The sequence below is a fragment of the Papaver somniferum genome, chromosome 9 (genome assembly GCF_003573695.1).
Source record: "Papaver somniferum cultivar HN1 chromosome 9, ASM357369v1, whole genome shotgun sequence".
NCBI classification, from domain to species: Eukaryota; Viridiplantae; Streptophyta; class Magnoliopsida; order Ranunculales; family Papaveraceae; genus Papaver; species Papaver somniferum.
This window is the reverse complement of record NC_039366.1, coordinates 42,687,316-42,705,783: the sequence shown is the minus strand read 5'-3', so window position 1 is coordinate 42,705,783 and position 18,468 is coordinate 42,687,316. Positions and strand designations below refer to the sequence as shown.

At 36.3% G+C, this 18,468-nt stretch overlaps 2 protein-coding genes across 2 annotated transcripts; one reads left to right on the top strand and one right to left on the bottom strand.

Moving 5' to 3' along the window:
* Positions 1-3,303: 3,303 nt before the first annotated feature.
* On the top strand, positions 3,304-6,222 carry LOC113313220 (nuclear nucleic acid-binding protein C1D-like). The gene is made up of 4 exons (XM_026561962.1): positions 3,304-3,731; positions 5,334-5,388; positions 5,543-5,623; positions 5,717-6,222. The coding sequence occupies exons 1-4, from the start codon at positions 3,459-3,461 to the stop codon at positions 5,932-5,934; spliced, it is 627 nt and encodes a 208-aa protein (XP_026417747.1). The 5' UTR covers positions 3,304-3,458; the 3' UTR covers positions 5,935-6,222.
* Positions 6,223-6,891: 669 nt separating this feature from the next.
* LOC113311876 lies at positions 6,892-9,422 on the bottom strand. The gene is made up of 2 exons (XM_026560671.1): positions 8,208-9,422; positions 6,892-7,617 (listed from the first exon to the last, which is right to left on the bottom strand). Exons 1-2 carry the CDS (start codon positions 9,420-9,422, stop codon positions 6,892-6,894), a joined length of 1,941 nt encoding a protein of 646 aa, XP_026416456.1.
* Positions 9,423-18,468: the final 9,046 nt, after the last annotated feature.

The window sequence follows — 18,468 nt, the reverse complement described above, 5'->3', positions numbered from 1 at the left end:
CATTTCGGGGAAAAAAATGGAAAAATAAAAGTGTAAGTAAGTCCTCCTTTTGGATAATATCTCCACTAAAATTTCCCCGATTAACTAACTGTTGGTGTGAGTTTTCCTTTTGAAAAGTCATTTGAAATTTGTATTTCCATATTAACTTTTGACTTTTCGATTTAATTATTAAGTCAAAAGTTAATTCATACATGTCTAGTATCCTAAGAGCATCAACAGTCATGAGACAGACTAAATACTAAAAACCATACTAAATGCCAATTTTTTTTTGGCTTTTCTTGAGGTGAAGCGCAGCGGCAGAAGACCAATGTTTAGTCCGACGGAAATATAATGAGCGTCCAATGGTGAGCGCACACAATAACAATGCCTGTTGTGGGGCGTATGTATAAAGTAGTTTAAGTTGGCAGAGTTTATAAACATGCCCCACTTAGACGCACTTTCCACTAACGCTCCATCTTTAAACGAACATGATACTCACACGCTGACCCTCGCGCACATTATACCTATGCCCCACTATAGTGCATTTAGTCTAGGTTGACGACTAGATTTAGTCTCAAACCCTAAAAATCCGGATCAAATATAACTTTAATCCGTCCCACTATGTTTCACTTCTGGACCAAATTTGGCTATAGTCTCTAAATTTGGTGGTGACTGTGGTTGCTCTAACATATTTCTAGTGAAAAACCAAATAGGCCCTAGGTTAAGATGGTAAACCCTAAGTTTAAACACTAAGTTGGCATATTGAAATCATATCACCAACTACCTGCTACTATATATGAAGAATTAAGAGAAAATCATGTGTGGAATGTGTTCATTTTTTGTAGGTATATAGACTTTTGTAAGCGGAACACATCCCCTATAAATTAGCTTCAAATGCGCTATCATTTGGTTTTTGTAAAAAAAATTAGTATCCAAAATGTGAGATAATATGAAAATAAGAGTATAAGGAGATCCTCTCTCCTTAACTTCTCAATTGAACTAGTTCTAACTAATAAGGATAGTTTAGTCATTATTAAAACTATATGGATAAAGGGTTTTCAAATCTACTTCCAAATAACCATTTTTTTATTTTATTATCTATCAAACTAATAATTCTATCACAAATTCAAACTCTTCTAACCTTGAATAAATAGTGGATTCAATTTCTCTATCCCGAAATTGTGTTTAAATCATAAACCAAAAATTGAGTATTAATTTTTTTTCTTATTATCCACACATGTTTTAAGATGTCAGAGAAAACTGAATATATACAAACTCAATAATTATAGTGTCGAGTGTAATTATAAAAATGAGATTAAACCAAATAATATCATTTTCAATTAGCATATACAAGCGATTTCACTAATATCTATAGTATGTTATGAAGCAAAATCAAAATAACAGATATACGGTCATTTGGGGATATTTGTCATAAGGAAATCAATTACTATAAAGCAACACGCATTGAGTTTAACTCTGAAGCTGCAGTCAGTTCATTATTCTAGCAAAGGATGGAAATTTCAATGGTTCAATTTATTTGATTTTTGACTTAAAAAACCAAACGGCTAATTCGATGAAGCTGTTACACGTAAATCTCACTTTGCTTCTATTGATATTTTTATGAAAAATAATCGTTTGGTCCTTTTTTAGGTGCCCATGTCAGTTTGGTCCTTTGGGAAAAGACCTTTACTGTTTGGTCCATAATTATTTAAAAATATTAAATGGACAAAAGTACCCTTTCGTGTTAATTTCTACTTATTTTTTTGTAGCAGTTCATTATTCAAAATGAACTCCTGTTAATTTCTACTTATTTTTTCAGAAATCACCTAAAAAAACCAGATTTCATTCATGAAAATTAACTCCATATAAAAACCTAAAAAAAACAGAGTTCATTCCAGAAATGAACTCCATATAAAAACCTAAAAAAAAAACAGATTTCATTCCAGAAATGAACTCCATATAAAAACCTAAAAAATGAACAACATCATCATCTTCTTCGACGTCTTCAAACACCAGTAACAACATCGTCGTCTTCAAACACCAGCAACAACATCATCTTCGTCGTCTTCAAGCTGCAGCAGAAGCAAAACATCATCGTCTTCAAACACGAGTTCATCTTCATCATCAACAATCAACATCAAAAACAACAGCAGATCCATGAAATCGTCGTCATCATTTTCTTCTTCATCATCATCAACAACAAACATCAAAAACAGTAGCAGATCCATGAAATCGTCGCAATCGTTTTCTTCTTCTTCTTCTTCTTCTTCTTCTTCAACAATGACATCATAAATAGCAACAGATCCATGAAAAATCGTCGTCATCGTTTTCTTCTTGTTCTTAATCATCATCAACAACAACAAAAACAATAGTTTTCAAGAAGAAAAAAAAAATTGAGAAAAGAAACTAGATCTGAAAACAGGTGGAGAGAGAAAATAAATATGAAAATAAGACATTTTCTAGGGTTTTTGTCTATATATATGGTCCCAAAAGGGTAATTCTGCCACCACACAATGACAATTACATCATCCATGACATCACCCTAAGACCAAACCATAATTTTTAGGACCAAAGTATAATTTATATTTCCAAATATGACCAAACAGACAGTTGACTTGGTCAACTGGACTAGACTCTCTCTAATATATTATTTCTAGGACCTATTGGTATTTCCTACTATTTTTATTAAAATTTTCTTGATTAACTAATCATTGGTTTAACTTTAACATGAAAGTCTATCACCAAATAATTGGCCGCTACTTTTTTTTTGTTCTCTCTTTTAAGAGTCATTTCTAAGGGCAATTCCTATGGAATGAACAAACTTGGAGTTTGTTCATTTTGCTCCCAGAAGAAATGACGCGCGTTCATGCGAAAAACGTCAGCGACACTTGGATTGACGCCAAGTACAATCCCTGATTATTTTAATACTTTTTAACCTTATTTTATCTCACTTTATCCTATTTTATCTCACTTCATCCTATTTTATCTCACTTAAATATTATATTTTATTTTTCATCTTTATCCTACAAAATATTTTATACTAAAAAGAAATACTAGTGAGGCCCTAGAAAACCAAATCTGTTTATTTTGTCATGCTTTACCATAGTGGAGAAACACGTTTGACCATCCACGTGGTTCAACAAAATTTTGAGTTTGAACATTACCATAGTACCTGCTCTAATTTGGTATTTTTGGCTTTTCGACGTAATTAAGTCAAAAGTTATTTCAGCATCCGTTTTAGTAAAAAACCAAACAGGCCCTAGGTTAAGACGGTAATAAAACTTTGGGTTTTAGTTTTGGACTTTAAAGTAAAACCCTAACCACTGATTCCCGAAGTCAGAACTCCGAGAAGTCAAATCTCTCAACCAAGAGGTAGAAAAACAAATTAAACCCCAAACCCTAGTTTCTCGTCGCAGAGATTTCTGCTCGGCTCATCACTTCTAGATATTCTCATCTTTCCGTTTGAAGAAATCTACAGAATGGGAAGAGGAGCAGGTGGAGGAGGAGATGGTGGCATTATTCCTGAAAATGTACTCGATGCAGTCAATAGAAGCCAATTAAACATGAACGAAGTACAAATCCAATTCCTGGAATTCTTATCTCTGTATGAACCAGATGTTATCGCTGAATTACCACCTCTTTCTCAAGCACAAGCGCTTTTTATTCTTGCAAAGGCTGCTTCAGTTCTGCTTACAGTGCAATTGAGATGTCATGGTGTTCACCCTGATGACCATCCTATCAAATCCGACCTTGTAAGTTGATTCCATACCTCAGTCTCTTTGTTTCCTGCTGAAATTGCACATAATAAACCCTTAGATGGAAGACTAGTTGTTCGATTCAATCGTGTGATGAACATGTTAAATTACTTGCAAATTTATGCCCATATATGACTTGGGAGTTCGGAAGATACCCTAATTTTGGTTTCCCAAATTAGCCTCTAAGAGTTTGGGATGTAGCTTAGTTCTGTATCAAGAACAGCCTGATTTGAGACATGACGGCAATTCAGTTTGTTGTGTGCCTGCTATTTGGTTAACTTGAGAAGGCGGTAGAGAGAGAAACTTGAGTGTGCTCTTTTATTTGAAGCTTTTGGGGGTCTAATTAGTTGGTTCTGTCTTCTGTTAGAGGTAATTGTTCAGATCTCCCCCACCTGCTCCGGCATTGTCTCCTTGGAAGTGTATTGTTGTAAGACTTGTGAGAGATTGCAAGTTTGCATTACAGAAAGATAGTTTTGATTGAGTGCTTTTGTGTTTTGGTAGTGAATTAATAGCTAATTGGGTTCTCTAGAGGCTATAAGATTCATGTCAGATATGGTTTTCTCTTAATTGTTCATATAGTGGGCAGTTTGTCATAAGATTGTAATCTGCCTACTTAGCTTTTAAATTTGATTTGGTGTGAGATGTGAGAGCAACCTGTTTCAGGTAATGTGACAGAAAGTAGAAGATATTGCAGTCACTCTTGTGTGCTCCAGCACGAGAGTCTAACGATTACATTGCAAAGTTTCTGTTCTATATTTATGGCTCAAGCTTTTGAGGAAATACATGAGAAGATTTAAGCAGTTCTAGTATAATATAGGTACATGAACACAATAACCTGCACTGGTAAATTTTAATGTTGTGGTGCCTGCTTTGGTTAGAAGATTTGAGATAGAGTGTTTAAGAGGGTATTGTTATATGTGTGTCTCTAGCGGTATGGAACCTAAAAAGCAATCCTGGAATCCATATTGGTATCAAAATATCTTGTATCGTCTGGTAAAAATATGTGCCAGTCGTAATGAGCGGAAGAAATCATACGGGTGGGCGGTGAGTGATTTTATTCTTATTTATAACAAGAGGTTAGAAAATGTTAGTCCTAGATTAGGATGTATAGGTGACGTATGTTCCTCCAAGTTTATTTCTCCTGATGGAAAATGTTGTCATAGCTTTGAACTAAACAAATACCATTTATGTTTTCAGTAACAACCAGAACTTATAACTACAATCCTAAAGCATCGCTGGGGATGATTTGAATAATGAACTCGTAGACAGTTCAATTGAGTATTATGTGAATGCCAACATGGTCTGTCTGCCACTATGTGGGACAGAACAATAAACCAACATGCTGTGCTATATGGAATCACTCTGTCCTGGGTGTTCCTGCTTGTTTAGATTAGGTCACTCTGGGTAGGACTGTGTTAGAGGAATCTGAACAACAACATATGAATGACTCTGGCTGGAAAATTGATAGATACAAAAAATTATTTTAATTTTTTGTTATTGCCGTTTTAATTGTATTCGTGATTTTGATAGCTTAGCCTTTACACATCAAACTACTCATGAATCTTATATTTTAACATCTTTTTTCCCTTGGAATTGTAGGAAAGATTAAGTTTGTACGAAGAGAAACTACAACGTTCTATGGCGTTGAGTAAAGGTGTTACTTTTCTCCTCTCTTAATCATTTCGATTTTCTGTTGTGTGATTTATATTCTGTTGTCTATCTAGAGTTATTAGGGGGGATCAAGTGGTGAAATGTTTTCTTTTTCCTGAAATGCCAAACTTATAATGACCTCATCTTTTCTGATACAGCACCATTGCGCCCTTCTACTACCTTGAATTATAAGGCGGCAACACGTTTCATCGAGCATTCTCTTCCTGATCTTTCTACAGGTATATGGTCCATCTCTTTGTAGTTCATTCATAACAACTTGAGTACCGTTTTTTTTTCTTCGTTATCTTATATGAGAACCCTTCAACTTCCAGAGCAGAGACAAAGTATGAGGGAGATCAGCAAAGGGAAGGGGGTTGCTAGGGGTAACACCATCCCAAGGAAAAGGAAATATCAATCATCTGAGAAGCAGTCTGTCCGATCTGCGGCTGAAGAATTTCTTGAAAAAGCAAAGCGTGAGCTACTTGGCACTAATCATGGTGATATGAAAGGACCCCTGCGGATAGACACTTTGGAGGAAGATGATGCATAGGCAGGTTGTTTCTCTTCTTCTTCTTCTTCTTGTTTTTTTTTTTTGTTCATTCAGGCTTTTGTAGTTTTGTGCTGCTTTTGCTTGGATAGTCGTAAGGTGTATTTTGAAGGCATCCAAAGCTTTATTTTGCTGTAAATTAATGGCATTACTAATATCCTCGTGGAGAAGAACATAGCCAATTAGCAATTGGCCGTATTTCTGTCAAGAACACCTTATGTGAATGGTTTGAAAAACTTGTTAAATGAAGTATCAGTATGACCATCAATGCAGTTTCTGTCTATTGTGGAATTGAATTGGAATTTGGGCCCCTGCTTGTGTTGAGCGTGTTTGACACCATGCTGAATGGTGTTTGAGGTTGAGATGCACCTCCGAGTAAGCCAGTTGTTTATTACTCTCTTCTTCCTTTAGAGTTCTGAAAATCACAGTTGATGGTCGGGACATCTTGAACCCAAAATTTGTTAGATGAAGGAAAATGGAAATGTCATCTCGGGGATTCAACAATTGCTCCTGGAATTTATTGGGTAAACGAATGCTGGAAAACTTGATGAAGCTCTGTATGCTAGAAATGGTGATTTAAAATCAGCTAGAAACTTTTTGCAAGGAAATGCCAGAGAGGTGGAATATGATGGTAACAGAGTTGAAAGATGCTTTTTTTTTTGCTCGAGAATGACAAAATTGTATTGATAGAGACCAAGAAATACAACCTAGATCTCCATTTACTGAAAGAGATCAAAACAATGGAACTAAACTAGTGTTCCGCCCAAAAACACGAAAGAAAAGAGAAAAAAACATGGAAATTAATGAGGATCAAAAAACTTATGACTCTGGTTAACAATCCAATCATTAATTGCAACACCCTGCATAGACGGATGAAGGGAAGCCCAGTGAATAGTCCGCATTTTTATCTCGGTAATGATAGCTTCGCTTGGTTTTTGAATCCCTTCAAAAGTACGAGCATTATGCTCCTTCCATAAACTCTATGCTAGCAGGTAATCTATCCCAAAGTTCCTTAGCTTGAGAAGAGAGATGACAGCTCTTCCAATTTTTCAAAACCTCTAACACAGTCGGCTGCAGAGACCCCGTAAAATTAGCGCTGGAAAGAAAGTAATGCCAAACCTTAACTGCAAAAGGACAAGTCAAGAGCAAATGATTCGCATCTTCCGCAAAAAGATCACAAAGCTTGCAAATATTTGGTTGTGGGTTGCCGGAACTAGTAGTCAGAGCACTACCCCTCTTCAGCAAGTTATCTAAAGTAGGGAGACGACCTAGAGCGGCCTGCCATAAAAAGAACCCCACCTTATGAGGCCATTTAGTAGACCAAATTTTCTCTTTTGGGAAGGAGACCACATCTGTATCACCAACTTCAAGCTCGTAAGCAGATGCCACAGTGAATAATCCTGACTTATGATTCTTCCAAATCATCACATCCTCTTCCAATTCATCTATAGAAGAATTCTGAAGAACTAGTAATAGAGAAGAAAGTTCTTCAATTTCAATATCGTAGAGTCTTCTGTGAGAAACCCCCAAATCCCAAGAAAAAGAAGAAAGAGAAGTAGAACAACATTGCTTAATAGAAGCTCCTTTAAGGGTAGACAATTGGTAGAGATTAGGATATAAAGAAGAGAGAATACCTTCATGGAGCCACTGATCTTCCCAAAAGCGCACTGTTTCACCATTTCCAACCTTAAATTGCACATTATTAAAGAAATTATTGGAGACAGAGTATATATGTCGCCACACACTAGAACCATGAACCCCCTTGGTGGTTTAGTTTTCCAACCCAAATTAGTAATTCCATATTTTTCACTAATGATTTTAAACCACAACGAATTTTTCTCCCTTCCTAGCCTCCACCACCATTTCATGAGCATCGCTCTATTAAAATGAGAAAGACTTCCACCATGTTTGTTTACTCCTGACTCATCTGAGTCATCTGGATTTGAATCATCTGGATCTGAGTGAAATCACCTGACTCATCTGGATCTGAGTCGATATGTTTGTTTTGAGTCAGATCTGACTCATCTGACTCGGAAATAAGTGAGTCAGTGGTTTGGTCCCATGAGTGAGGGGTATTTTGTTACCTGACTCAAATGAGTCCGAGTCAGGGGTTATGTCTGAGTCAGAGGTCGAGTCAGATCTGACTCAAAATGGAAAACAAACGGTCTGACTGCTGACTCGGTCCGAGTCAGGGGTTGACTCAGATTCAGACGCCGAGTCAGCTGCAAACAAACAAGTTCTTCGTGTACCCAAGCCTCCCCTATTCAAAGGCTTACAAACTGTAGACCACTTGACCCACTTGTGTTTCTTTCCCCGTTACAACCGTCCCACAGAAAACTCCTAATCACTTTTTCAATTTTCTTAATAACAGACTTGGGAGCCATAAAGAGGGAAAAATAGTAAACAGGTAGAATAAGTAAAACACTTTTAACTAAAGTGAGCTTACCCGCTTTTGAGAGAAATCTTTTCTTCCAATTAGCCAACCTATTCTTACATAATTCAATGATCCTTTCCCACTTTACTGCTGACCTTGAATTATCACCAAGGGGCATTCCAAGATAGATGGCAGGCAAAGATTCAGAAGTGCACCCAAAAACTTCAGCTAACTCATTAATATTTGAAACTTCGCCAACACCGAAGACCCTGCACTTAAAAAAATTTGTAGGAAGACCAGAAGCGTATTGAAAAACAAGAAAAATATGTTTTAAGGGTTGAATTTGATCAACAGAAGCATCCATAAAAACTAAAGTATCTTCTGCAAATTGCAGATGAGTAACTTTAGTGCCATTATTAGCAACGAAAAAACCCCCCAAAAGACCCAAGGCAGAAGCCTTCTCAAACATGATATTGAGCACCTCAGAAACAAGTAAGAACAGAAAGGAAGAGAGGGGGTCTCCCTGCCTGAGACCCCTTTGACTTGAAAATTTATCATGGGAAGAGCCATTAACAAGGATAGAAAAAGGAACATTTTCTATGCAACCCTTAATCCAGGTTCTCCACCAATCTCCAAAACCCATTCGAAGCAACACATCATAAACAAAAGACCATTTCACATGATCAAACGCCTTTTCAAGATCAACTTTGCAAATTATTCCAGGCTTCTTTTCTTTGATTCTAGAATCTAGACATTCATTAGCAATGAGGATGCTGTCAGTGATTTGCCTGCTCTTAATGAAACCACTTTGGTGATTAGAGATGAGCTTTGGTAACATAATCTTCAATCTCTCCGCTAGAGCCTTTGAGATAGCTTTGTAAATGCTACCGGTAACATAATCTTCAATCTCTCCGCTAGAGCCTTTGAGAGAGCCTTCAATCTCTCCGCTAGAGCCTTTGAGAGGTGAAAGATGCTCCTGAGATATTCCAGCAACCTGGGTATGTTGGGGAACAAAAGTCGAATACAATCGTCTCCCATGCAAATTCTGAAGCCATGGTCGGATAACACCTGTTTCTTTTCCCTCTATGTCTAAGTTCACATCTTCGTATGGGCTCATGACTCATGCAATGACATGCTTCTTATAGAACGATTTTTTTGGGACCATGGTTTTATTTTGGGTAAAGACATTAGAAGTAAATCTAGGTCACCCCTTATCTAGATATTTATATTACTACCTAAATTACCCTCCTGATTAATTTTGGGTGATGATTAGTTAGTGTTAATAATAGTTAGTGTAATGATTAGTGAGATGATTAAGTTAAAGATAATTAGTGAGATTAAAAAATCAGATGGTTTTTTTTTAAAGAAGTAGAATTATTGAGAGAGTAAAGTTAGAGAAGATGAAGAAGGAAAACATGAAAAACGATGGATTTTACCAACCACAACCGGAGGAAGGGTATTTGGGTACCCAGCTATGCTTCAAACTTAGATAATGTTGGTTGAATTGCTCCAAACTTTCAAAAAAAAATGAAATTTTTCATGTAGATTTGGGCCAGTTCGGTTACCATATGTCAAGGACATGTAACCGAACACACCTGAAAGTGTTGTTCGGTTACGTTTTCCAAACACGCTGTTACCGAACTCACTCATTAATGGAGGTTTTGGTCGTACAGTGTAATGTTCGGTTACCTAGGATAAAATGGTAGGTAACCGAACTTTGAACTTAAAAATTTATTTGGGTACATCTTGTGTGTTCGGTTAGTTCGCAAACTTCAACGCAACCAAGTTCCCAACCGAACTGCAAGTTAAAAGTAACCTAGTTTTAGAAGTTCGGTTGGTTCGCAAACTTCAACATATTTTGCATCAACCGAACTGGGCTTATATATGCATATATGCAATTAGGAAAACGTTCGGTTACTACGAAATTTATTTCTTGGCGAATTAGGTAGAGTTCGGTTACGAAGTTTCAAAGGTAGAGTTCGGTTACAAAGAAAACTTAATATTTTTGCGAACGAACCGAACTTGTGGACTTCTCATTATTTTCGTAAACTAAAGTTCTATGGTATCCTTATTTTGCGAAGGAACCGAACTTATGAACTTGTGTTGTTCTAATACAAGGATTTTGGTTAAACGTATTTTTTTGCAAATCAACCGAACTCTGAGTTCGGTTAAGAAAAAATTAATTCGTGATAACCGAACTTTTCTCTGAAAAAAAGACCCTCCATTAAACCTCTCTGCAACTTTCATTTCCAACTCATTTTAATGATTACTTCTCATTTATTCAACCAAAAACGAATGACAACTAATGGGTTTGTGAGAATATCTTTGTTAATGTTTTAAATTAAGCTATATATATATAGTGGTGGTGGTGGTGGTAATCGGAGGTGGTGGTGGTGATAATCGGAGGTGGTGGTGGTGGTAATCGGCAATGGTGTGAGGTGGTGGTGGGAGGAGGTGGTGGTTATATATATAGGTGGTTATTGGGTTGGTTTTAAATTAAATTAGGTTAAGGATAGGTTAGTCATTTCAATGCTTTAGGACACCCTTCATAACTATAGGGGAGGTGGCCAGATAAAACCATGATCCCCTAAAAAAACTATGGTCCCTAAAAAATCGTTCTTCTTATATTGTTCGGGCCCACAATTTTTTGGGTCTGAAAATTGAAACACTACCAAAGATAAGCTTGTTCTACTTGTAATATATACATGAAATAAACCTATCTTTTTGAAATGGAGATAGTAAAATTATAGATAATAAAGCCGACCTGTTTATGAACAGTATATCTTATTATTTAAAAGTGAAATCCATGTTTGAAATGTTAAGAAAATTGCAAAGCCTAGAACATGGTTAGCGCTTAGGAATTGGGTGAATTTTGGCCATTACAGCGAAGAATTGCTAATTTTCTACCAACGATCACTGCTGCTAACCGAACAATATCACCCCTCAGACTATTGCACAGTTTCCTAACAGATTTTTTATTTTTAAAATGAGAGTCGTATTAGCAAGAGATTACAAAGTAAATGTAGGAAGGCTGCAAGAATCAATCACAACCAGGTAGCGTGAGTGGTACCCCGACTTAGCAACAATAACCCCGACCTAGCAACAGTAAAAAGCCCCCGGGAACTTGCCAAAATGGATGTTAAAAAGGAATGAGAACAGGAAAGTGTCTCGGTGAGCCTCTAGAATTCTATTTGTATCATCTCGAAAATCACACTTTAAACGTGAATATCCATATTTATAATAGGGTATGAGAAATTAAAACCAATTCATTGTCCAATTTATTTATTTTCGATGTACTCTTTTAGCTTCGTTATACAAGGGTATGTTTAGATCTTGAGATGGTGGAGAAAATTGAAGACTTGGAATGCTAAAATTACCTCCGATACAAAAGAACTACTGGAATTCTGCATATTATGAGAAAAACAAATGGGCCCAACAATAAAATCCATGAAAATAAATCTTATAGATCTGCGGGATACTAATTTTGTACATTGTCATGTTTCATGACAAAAATCAAGCGGGATTTAATGAAGAATATTTATAAAAAGATCTAGTCGTTCTTTATTTAATGAGTTATTTTATTAAAGAGTCGTATCATTGTGGTGTAATTAGGATCTGGGTCGTAGAAGATGTGGCTGATGCATTAGGGTAGTAGACTAACCAAAGACCATTACAAAACTGTTAGTTGACCTTTCATAATTAATTTACCAAGAACCCTGGCTGTCAGCAGATTAACGTTGACAGTTCTGACATTTTCAAAGAAATAAGCTGTCTCATCCTTTTCCTTCTTCTTATAGTGAATCCTGTCACTTGGTTTAATTCCGTGTCAAGTCTCCGTTCATGTGGGTTCACTGAGCGTTAATAATGGCTAATGGATTTGCTGTAGGTTTCAAATATGGATCATTGATCGGTTCAGCAGTGAAAAGAAAATCTCAAGTAAAAAAAACTCTTGGTTGCCAAACAAGCAAATCGGTGATTGTCTTTGACTTTAATGGTAGTAAAATTTGTTTTTACTAGGATGCTTATTAGCCCTACCGGTTTGTTGGTGAAGTGGTAATCATGTTGATCTTGGTGTGTGGGAAACATTTCCAGATGGATACTAATGGGTGGTTAAATAAAGATTACATATGGCTGGTTTTTTAAGAACATAAGTTTCCTTATATATCTACATCGTTCCACGTTTAAGAGAAATATGTTATTACACATTTCAGTTATTGCTGCACCACGAACTTCAATTTTATAGTAGTGGATAAAGCTGAAATTTGATATTTCATACTTTGTGCCAGTGCTGCTATTACCTTTCGTCCATAAGTTGGTCGCCATTATTGAATGAACATGTTTGAATATGCAGGTAACATGTTCGGTGAAATGTCTATGTAAACATTTTGGCTTTTTAAAGAGATCAAACGGTCAAAGGTCAAAGTTAGTTTACCCTAATGCATCAACTACATCTTCTACTACCCAGATCCTAATTCCACTATAAAGATACGAACCCTTGTATAAAATATCTTTTATTTAATTCGGTCAAACATTACTGAAATATTTCCTTTGTAATTCTTTTCTAATAATAGTTTTAGAACGACTGAGTTTTTGGGTATGAAAAATTGTTTATTCTTTTTACAGATTATGAAGGATAACTGGTCATTTGAGAAACAAATATCAGAATATATAAATTAACAAAATATTATTGCTTACATTTCTACTAACCTCCTTGTGTGAGGCCTAACTCTTCCGGTGATTTTGTGATGAAGACTACTTATAAGGCTTTAACGGGTCATTGAGATATATGAGGTCCCTTGGCATAACATTGTTTGGTTTGAGTTTTTTCTGCCTAGACCTTCTTTCGTCACTTGGTTGGGTCTAAATGGTGGGTTGAATACTAAAGAGAAGATGGTGCAATGGGGGCTAGCTCAAGCGGCTGATTGTATCTTATGTGAGGTTTGTTCTGAATTTGAGGACCATTTGTTTCTTAACTTTCCTTACTCAGCTGGCACTTGAAAATGACTGCTAATTAAGATGGGTTATCATAGAATTCCTTTTCATAGATGGATGGAGGAGATTAATTGGTATGCTCATGCTTTTTCTATTCTCTCATTTCCAGAGCTAAGAAGCTTATTCTCAATTGCTTTGTTTACCATATTCGGCATAAAAGATTTGACAGAATTTTTTCTAACAAATATTGTTCAGCAGATCAGGTGGGGTTTTCTATCCTGGAGGACATTAGATTGAGGATTCTATAACCTTGAAAGCTGAAGACAATTATGAGTATAGAGCCTTTTTTGAGAAGCTGAATATTAAATGTAGCTTTGTAGTCTCTCCTTCTATCTTTTGTTCTTGGTTGGTGCCGTCTCCAGACACTATTATGGGTTACATATAAGGGTGGTGGTCCTTCTGTCAATGCTCATGGGTTACAAGGGGTGGAGTTGGGTTTAAGTCTTGCTAAGATTGTTGTTATAAAAAGGATTCATTTGGCTATTGATTTAATTGTGATTTATACTCTGCTTTTTAAGGGAAATATCCCCCTTGGATTCTTCTGCAGATTTGGAGAAGGGTAAATAAATTAAGATCTTTCTATGAGAGTTTTGAGGTCTCTCATATCTACAAAAAAGACGAATAGAGCTGTAGATCTCTTAGTTGGGTATCATCCTCTTATTTAATGGATGGATGTGGACATGCATGATTTCACTCGTGAGTTGTGGGAAAAAAATTGACTGAAATGGGAAAATTCTATAAATGGGTCTCGTTACGTCACCAAACTACTCTTGACTCTTATATTTTAACATATTTTTTTCCCTTGGAATTGTAGAAAAGATTAGGTTTGTACAAGAGAAACTATAACTGTTAGAGCATTACTCGGTCGAACTCGCATGCGTTGCTATTTCAAGCATGTTTGTCAATATTAGTGATCAAAACTATATGTCTTTATTTCTAGTATACTTATGACTAAGTCTCGGTCTAGGATAGTTAGGAATAGTTGAGCTCCAGACTCCATGGCGATTATCTTGCAAAGACGAAGAACTACTCAAGGAACCAGTGGAACTTCATCCGACCAAAAGGTATGTGGAGACTTGAACTCATCTTGTCACTCAAAATTCTATCTACTCTATCTCCTACTCTTGAGACAAAAGTCGTATAAGTATGATAGTTTTCATACATACATATTTGCTATTTCGAGCGGAGTTTACTCGCCCATCTTTTTCTCGAAATACGTGTTGGTAAGCTTTTGCTTTAACCATCTTCATCTTTACCCGTGATGAAAGTCATGATGACGTTTCAGTCTTGAAAATAGCTTTGATGACGATAGTCGATTCTTTATGTCTAACGACTGTTATAACACTATAGAAGAATGTTTCAACGATTGAAATGTAGAGTTGAGAATATGTAACCACCTATGGATGTAAGCATATAGTGTGTTCGCACATTAGTGTATAAATCCATGTGCCAGAAACCAAGTGCGTGCATATGTGTGCATGCGGTATTGGTGAAGGAGACATGTTGGGTACGCGTACTGGCGGAAATTCACGTCCGTGAAATTCTGCTGAGTTTGAAGTTTACGAACTCAAAAACCAGTCACCTTAGGTACGCGTACTGGCGGAACTTTTTCACCCGAAAAAGTCTGCTGAGTTTGGAAACAAAAACCAACTCAAAATCTGGTAACTAAGGTACGCATACCCAAGCTTGTTATTTCTTAAATCGGTAGTTCATGGACTTAAAACAATAAATAGAAGGAATGCAATTAGAGCTGGCAAACGGGTGGGCCGGGGATGGCTTGTTACGGGTTACACGAGTTCGGGTTAACACGGGCCAAAACTTGCGGGTCGATATTCTTCACGGGTGATCATTTCTTCAACCTCCGCCCGTAACGGGTAAAGCTTGCGGGTTCACGGGTTAACCCGGATTGTTTAATTAAAAATAAAACTAAAAATTAATTTGTGACAAAACAGAGACAGAAACAGAGATAATATGATTCTTAATGGTTCAAAACAGAGGATTACATAATACAAAACCACAATTATAAGCTCTTTACTTTTATTTTTACAATCAATCAAACTGAATCATATTAAGAAATTTCGGACTCACCACCATGGAAGATAACAACAACAAAATCATATTAAGAAATTCAGGGCTACCACCATTCAGTACCCATATCAATCTTAGTTTAATTTACAACCATATAACCTCAACCATTTAAACAATTCAACTTAAAATACTAATATTAACACAATTAGAGGCTTACCCAAACATTAGTATTCACTGGATTTCTTTTTGTGTAATCAATTCAACTGGTAACCTAGGATTATCGTTTCTAACCCTAAAATAAATTCACCTCCACCACTTTCATCACCTACATCTCAATTTCATTCATATCCAATAATTATACGAATCTAAACCTCAATAAAACAAAACCATCTTTCAATTTCTTCATATTCATCACCAATCAAATTTCAAGTTCATGTTGAAAACCGTAACTCACCGATTCTTCAATGTGAATTGAGAATCAGTAACTAAAACTTCTCCCTTAAACTTAACACTCAATACCCCTCATTACTTGCTTGATTGCATTCTCAATTTCACACAAAATTATCAATCCATTCTAGAACCCTTACCCTAATTTTACTGATTCCTCTTTCTTCAATCATCACGAAACCCTAACCAAAATCAACTCTCCACAGACTCATTAACTTTTTCCTTGATTTACTTATTTCATTAAGTCTATTCAGAAGAATCATGAATCACTCTGTTCGTGCAGTAGATAAGAAAAACGGAAAGAGAAAAGAAATAACATAGAAAGAAGAGAAGAAAAATGAATTGATCTTCTAGGGTTATTTTCATTTTTATATGACAAATGAACGAACATGATTAAATATAATAATCATACGGTGGTATTCTTAGGAGCACACGGGTTGACAGGTTTAACCCGCGGATTTACGGGTCGGGACGGGTTAACCCGTTCTCTCACAAGCCGTTATTTCTCCAGCCCACGCCCGGCTTGTTTAGGACCCAGCCGGGAAGGGCGCGGGTTTTTCACGGGCCGGGCGGGTCAACTTGCAGGTTTTTGGCTGGTTTGCCAGCTCTAAATGCAATCTTTGCAAACCGTGGGTATATTGTTCATGAATTGATTCAAATGAATCAAACCGATTTCGTTTCAATTGTGTCTATGTATAAAGACCTAAGCAATTGAACAACTCTTGAACTAGTTCTTATGAGTCATTTGAACTAGTTATGAGAAAGATGAATGCGGTTAATATGAAAGCACTCATATGGCTAACCATTGATCAACCATTTGTGAACCAACCAATGTACACGTTTAGGTACGGTTACTCAAACCTAAATGAATACATTTCATTTGTTTGTGACAAGCTAAGTTTCGATCTAACGGTTGAAAGATATTAGCTTGGATAAATCAGGTTTTTCATCTAACGGTGATTATTGAATGCTTTGTTACCAAGGTAACTTAGATAGCAAACCCTGATTTGAAAACTATATAAGGAGACGTCTAACAACTGTGCAAAACTAATCCCCACACCTCCTGTGTGATACTAGTTGGTTTGCTAGAGTCGATTCTCCTTTAATCGTAGGTTTCTTCTCGAGACCCTGTCGATTAACGACTGAAAGACTTCATTGGGATTGTGAAGCCAGACGAAACTAATTCTCTTGTAGTTGAGAGATCTGATCTTGCCATTTTCCATCGTACGAGTTCAACTGAATAATTGACTTGAGATTATATCTCCGATAGGGCAAGATACAAAGAAATCACAAACATCTTCGTCTCATCGTTTGTGATTCCACAATATCTAGTTTCCCTACCATACGATTTAGATTATTGTGAGGTGATTGATAATACTAGGCTGTTTTTCGGGAATATAAGTCCGGTTTATCAATCGGTTCTTGTTCATCTTGATGTTTATCAAAAGATAGAACAAAACTTTTAGGTTTATCTGTGGGAGACAGATTTATCTATCCTTGTAGACTTTTCTGTGTGATACACATTTGTTTATTAAAGTCTTCGACTTTGGGTCGTAGCAACTCTTGGTTGTGGGTGAGATCAACTAAGGGAATCAAGTGCGTAGTATCCTGCTGGGATCAAAGACGTAAAGAGCGCAATTGTACCTTGAATCAGTGTGAGATTGATTAGGGTTCAACTACAGTCCAGACCGAAGTTAGTTTGTAGTAGGCTAGTGTCTGTAGCGGCTTAATACATCGTGGTGTTCAATCTGGACTAGGTCCCGAGGTTTTTCTGCATTTGCGATTTCCTCGTTAACAAAATTTCTGGTGTCTGTGTTATTTCTATTCCGCATTATATTTTGTTATAGAATTGAAATATCACGGGTTGTGCGTTGTATCGATCAATAATGAAATCCAACCTTTGGTTGTTGATTGGATATTGTTTGATCCTTTGATATTGATCTTTGGTACCATCTAAATTTATCTCTCTTGTATTTAATCGACACTCGCAGATTGCTTGAGTAAGATTTAAATCAAGAGATAGAGATATTAACTCCTTGATGTACTTTTATTAAGATTGAGTCTGACCGTCTAGTTGATTCTCTTAAAAGTATATTAGAGTTAGTCCATATAAATTGCTAATCGAAATATTGGATGAGATTATTAGACCCCGTATTTTCAATAACGTTTTATGGCGTTAAGTAATGGTGTTTCTTTTCTCCTCTCTCATAATTTTTCAACTTTCTGTTATGTGATTTATATTCTGTTCTCTCTCTAGAGTTATTAGGGTGGATCAGGTGGGGAAATATTTTCCTTGTCCTGAAGTGCCAAACTTCATTCAGGCTTGTAGTTTTGTGTTGCTTTAAGCGTGGATAGTCGTTAGGTGTGTTTTGAAGGCATCCAAAGTATTATTTTGTTGTAAATTAGTGGCATTATCATCATGGAGAAGAACATAGCCGTTGGCGGTATTTTTATCAAGAACACCTTTTGTGAATTGTTGGACAAACTTGTTAATTTAAGTATCAATATTACAATCAATATTGTTGTGGTAGAATTTTGTCAGGTAGAATTTGTTCATTTTCTTACAGATCATGAAGGACAACTGGTCATTTCAGAAACAAATATCAGGATATACTCCCTCCGTTCCATTTTACTTGATGTTTTATGATTTCTTTTATGTTCAAAAATAGATGAGTGTTTAGATATTTTTCTCAAAT